This window comes from Lactuca sativa, chromosome 4 (genome assembly GCF_002870075.4).
Source record: "Lactuca sativa cultivar Salinas chromosome 4, Lsat_Salinas_v11, whole genome shotgun sequence".
In the NCBI taxonomy this organism is placed as follows: Eukaryota; Viridiplantae; Streptophyta; class Magnoliopsida; order Asterales; family Asteraceae; genus Lactuca; species Lactuca sativa.
Genome location: NC_056626.2, coordinates 401,174,927 through 401,179,838, shown reverse-complemented (window position 1 = coordinate 401,179,838; position 4,912 = coordinate 401,174,927). Strand labels below are relative to the sequence as shown.

The 4,912-nt window shown below is 32.0% G+C and overlaps 1 protein-coding gene across 1 annotated transcript; it reads left to right on the top strand.

The window, feature by feature from the left end:
* The first annotated feature begins 1,734 nt into the window (after positions 1–1,734).
* On the top strand, positions 1,735–3,374 carry LOC111891935 (gibberellin-regulated protein 14). Its single transcript, XM_052770694.1, has 3 exons — positions 1,735–1,894; positions 2,532–2,808; positions 2,886–3,374. Exons 1-3 carry the CDS (start codon positions 1,838–1,840, stop codon positions 3,068–3,070), a joined length of 519 nt encoding a protein of 172 aa, XP_052626654.1. The 5' UTR covers positions 1,735–1,837; the 3' UTR covers positions 3,071–3,374.
* The last annotated feature ends 1,538 nt before the right edge of the window (positions 3,375–4,912 follow it).

Here is a 4,912-nt window from a genome sequence, read left to right as displayed (position 1 = left end):
ACATATAAGTGCAATAATAACAACAAACATTGAGATCCCATTAGAATGTGGTAAAAAGGAAGGACAATATTATACTTTAAAAGTCCCAAACTTTTTCAAAAGTTTCAATAAAGTTCTAATTTTCTTTTAACAGAAAAATCTTAATATTTTAATTTTTTTTGCCTAAATTAACGAAATTTTGTTTTTTCATATTTGAACAGCAAATGATAGATTATATAATTTTTTCAAAATATTAGAACTTTTCTGTTAAAAAAATTAAGACCTTATTGAAACTTTTGAAAAAGTTTGAGGCTTTATGTAGATAACCCTACTTTAAAAATTATAAATTTTAGATGAGTTTTCATGTATTCATTGTATTTAACTATTTACTAGTATCCATTTGACGTTATGAAATAAAAAGTAATCGGACCGAAATTTCCTTCAAATGGTAATATGTTTAGCTAGGGGCCCATGGTCTAACTATGATACAAAACACGAATATTTGGCACGTGTCTGTTCGACTATTTATTTGGAAGGGAAAATGACTTAAAAGCCCAACGAAGTTTCCAAACCATTCAAAAAACCCCAATCATGTTTTGTCTGTTCAAAAAAACCTAACGAACTTAACCTTTTGTCTAAAAAGTCCAAAAAAGTTCCAAAACGTTCAAAAAATCCCAATTTTGTTTTGTTTAAGTTATGTTGGGTTTTTTTTAATAGTCAAAACATGATTGGAGTTTTTTAAACGTTTTGAAAACTTCGTTGGCCTAACAAGTCATTTTCCCGATACGATAATAAGCCACGTCATTTGTTTCTTTTATTTGACTTTCTGGAAAGTGTAACTTAGTTGGGCTTTTTAGACAAAATGTTAAATTTGTTGAGTTTTTTTGAACAAACAAAACATGATTGGGGTTTTTTGAACAGTTTGAAAACTTCGTTGGGCTTTTAAGTCATTTTTCCTATTTGGAATCATCCAAATGAGATATGTTTACACATATTAGTATTTGTTGCTCACTGGGTAATTGTTATGCAATAGTATACACTGGCTTAGTCCATACTCCTTAATGGATTTTACTTGTACAAATTGTAGGAACCTAGAAAAAAAATATGGTAATTAAAATATCTTAATGAATCGTGTAAAATTTACTATTTTTTATTGATATTTTGATTTTATATACGATTCGTACAAAATTCAGTTCATACCACTTGAGCTGTATTAGATTACGATCTAAGTCTCATTTGAAACTCAATATATAGTACGATTACACTAAATTGTCATGTGATACTAAAAATCACCAATAATCCAGCCGAACCCTTATTTTATTGTAAACCCATGGATTTACATTGCTAAGTTAAACAAACTAAAATTGGTGCATAAATGATAAAGTCATCAGTCCATTTGAAATATCTAAAGATAAAATACACACAAATATCTACATAGTAAATAGTTATTAAAAATATAACTTCAGCCTTATCTACATATGCATATACGTTACAAAACGTGTATCGATCCTTAAATATGAGTTTTCCGTATTGAATTTAAGTTAATGTGAGAGACAAGACTGCGGTAAATAATTTAGTGGGGTCCATAATATCACATTTGACTCACTGAGAAATTGATAACCACGTTAAATAATTTATATAACCGATCATTTTGTTAAATGAATACGTGCCCCATTTTTTTATGAGTTTCTCTTGAAATCACCATATTTAGCAAGATATATTTAAAATAAAATTAATTTACTTTCATCCAGATAATTTTTTCTTTCTATTTATACCATCTGCAGTCCACACCCTCCATAGCCATCAAGTACATCCCCCCAAACACTCAAGGTTCAGTCTTTGAGGTTCAACAATCAACATGGCTATGAAACTTCATCTCTTCCTTCTTGCTTCTTTTCTTCTGGTTTCTACTTCTGTAAGCTTCTTTACTTTGATCCACTTTCGATTTAGTTTCTTATTTATAACTTTCTCATTATTCTTTTTGTTTCCTTTTTCATCCAATGAACAAGTTGTAAGCTTAGATCTATTTGGAAATGTTTGTCATGTTGTTGAAATATGATTTATTTTTTGGTTTTCAGATCATATTTTATCATTGGTTGTACCCATTTTTGGATTCTTATAGATCTTGGAAGTAAAGATAAGAGAATGACCAGAAAAAGAATAAAAACAAGATTTAGCAAATTTAAGATATCTTGGTTCTTGAACTTTCATTGTGTTGTTTTGTTCTATATTCATCATGCTTTCAGGGCTAATTTAGTCATTTGACCCCCAAAAAACTGAACTTTATAGAAATTTAACCTAGGATTATATATACCAAATTGGTTTTCATTCTTTTACATCTTAATAGTACAAAAAAGAAACACATATGTTGAAAAGATCTCTATATGTTCACTTTGAGAGGTAAAAAAGGAACAAATGTAATCATGTATTATTCCATTTTAGATGATACGAGTAGTCACAATCACATGTGACTTTAACTACAAACCCATTTCAAATATGTACTAAATAATAAAAAAAATAGATATTTTATAACTTTATTCTACTTTCTACAGGCTGCATTCGCCACCTCCCCTGCCCCCAAAAGCTCACCACTACCACCACCGTCACCGTCGCCTTCTCCACCGGTGTGTAAACCCCCCACCCCTGCACCACCAGTTGCTAAACCCCCCACCGCTACACCCCCAGTTGCAAAACCACCCACCACCCCTACACCACCAATTGTTAAACCACCAACCCCAACACCACCAGTTGCTAAGCCACCCACCACAGCACCACCGGTCGCCAAGCCACCCACCGCCGCCCCACCAACCCCACCAAGAAACACCAAAGGTACTCTCTTTTGGCCTTTTAAAACACTGTATTTCTTCATTTGATTCTAATTTCCATCTGTACTTTTACTTTTGCAGAATGTTACCCACCATGTTTGGTGAGGTGCAAGAATCATTCAAGGCAAAATGTGTGCCTGAGAGCTTGTGTGACATGCTGTGATCGGTGCAAATGTGTTCCGCCGGGTCAGTCCGGCAACAAGGAGGTTTGCGGCACCTGCTACACCAATATGAAAACTCACGGCGGCAGACCAAAGTGCCCTTGAAATTACTGCGATTGTGTTGTTATGAAGGTTGAAGTTTGTAGGAATAAAATGAGTGTGTGTTGTAAGTCGAAGTGTTTAAGAGGATTAGGGTTTCTATGTGCTTAATGGTGAATTGGGTCAATGTTGACTTTCGTAATAGTAGTGAGGTTTGTTTCTAGCTTGCATCGATAATTGTCATGTCTTTTGAGATATAAAATGTAAAATCCATTCAGAGGATATATAGTTAAATACTGAAGGACCCTCTCAAAACTTTTGTTTTAGGTATTTAAAAATAGGGAAAATGAATGATTCTGGTTTGAGTTTATTTTTATTTGTTTTTTTTATCCAATATATCATTGAACTTGTTGCTTGTTTCATTATATTTTTTTTGACTTTCTGTCATCTGTCATAGCCGGTTAAAAGGTTATGATGAATACAACAAGTTCGATAGTATATTGAGTAAAAAAAGAAAACAGATCAAATCAGAACAAATTCAATAGTTGGTTAACCTTCTGAGTTATATCATTTTACTCGTTTACATAAAAATCCCATATCATTTTGTGCTCATATTAACGACTTTCTGAGATTTATTCTTACTTCTCTTCAAAACATAACCGACGAAAGAACATTATTCATATATGTACAACTTTATAATACATTTAAATATTTATTAGGAGAATCTTGATTGATCAGATGCATTTCATGACTACATTTACATTCCCAATCAAATAATTTATTGTATCATGGATTCTGGACAAGTCTATAAACGAGTGGAATCACAAGTGCTGTGATTTTTTATTTTACTTGGCTTTAAGATCGAATTCATGAGATAAAATACAACATCAATATGTACAATATCATTAGCTTTTGCAGACACATCACTATAATATACTTTCAGGTAAACGTTTATGCTGATAAAGATACCTCTCATACACAGTCATATTTTTTTTAAAGAGTTCTTGACAGCTAAACACAGTAAGCATATCATAGACCATGTTTTGACGAAGATACCCCTCCGAAACGTTCTTAATGTACGTTATGGTTTAAGAAGGTTACAGTTTTTGATACTTTTGTAGTTTTAATTCCATTTAACTTTTTGGGGAAAATGACTCAGGGGGTAACCAACCGTTGAGTTTGTTCTCATTTGGTCTCTTTCATTTTTTTGTACCCAATATACCATCAAACTTGTTATTTGTGTTCATTATAACCTTTTGACCGGTTATCATAGGTGACAGCTGGTCAAAAGCCGATCAAAAGGGCTATGGTGAACACAAACAACAAGTTTGATGATATATTTGGTACAGAAAAGGAAAGATACCAAACCAGAACAAACTCAACGCTTAGCTACCCTCCATTGTCATTTTCCCTTAAAAATAAGGGGCGATAATTCTTGATATGATATGATATCGACATGCAAATAAATGATTGGGCCGTATATTTCAATCTGTTTAATTAAATTGATTTATACGACATAAAAATTAAACGGATAAAGTTATGGTTCGAATTTGTAACATGAAAATGATTGTGTATTTACAACTATTTTTTTTAATATTTTAGATATTGGGCATCTCCAAAACCAAAATTAAAAGAAAATTTTGGGTTGAATTGTTTTGTAATATGGAAACTATCAAATGATCACCACAAACAATATTTATATATTGTTTTTAATTATTTTCATTTATATTTCATATCATACAATCTCATCCGTTCACTTCCCTTCGATACTACTTTCATCCTTGAAACTTGCTTAGTTAGCTAATATTGATTTGAAAATAAGTAGATTTCTAGATAATTTTCATATTTCACATGTTAGCTGGTTACCCCTTGCATGCCATAGTGTGATGGTTTACGAGTGCCTAGTCT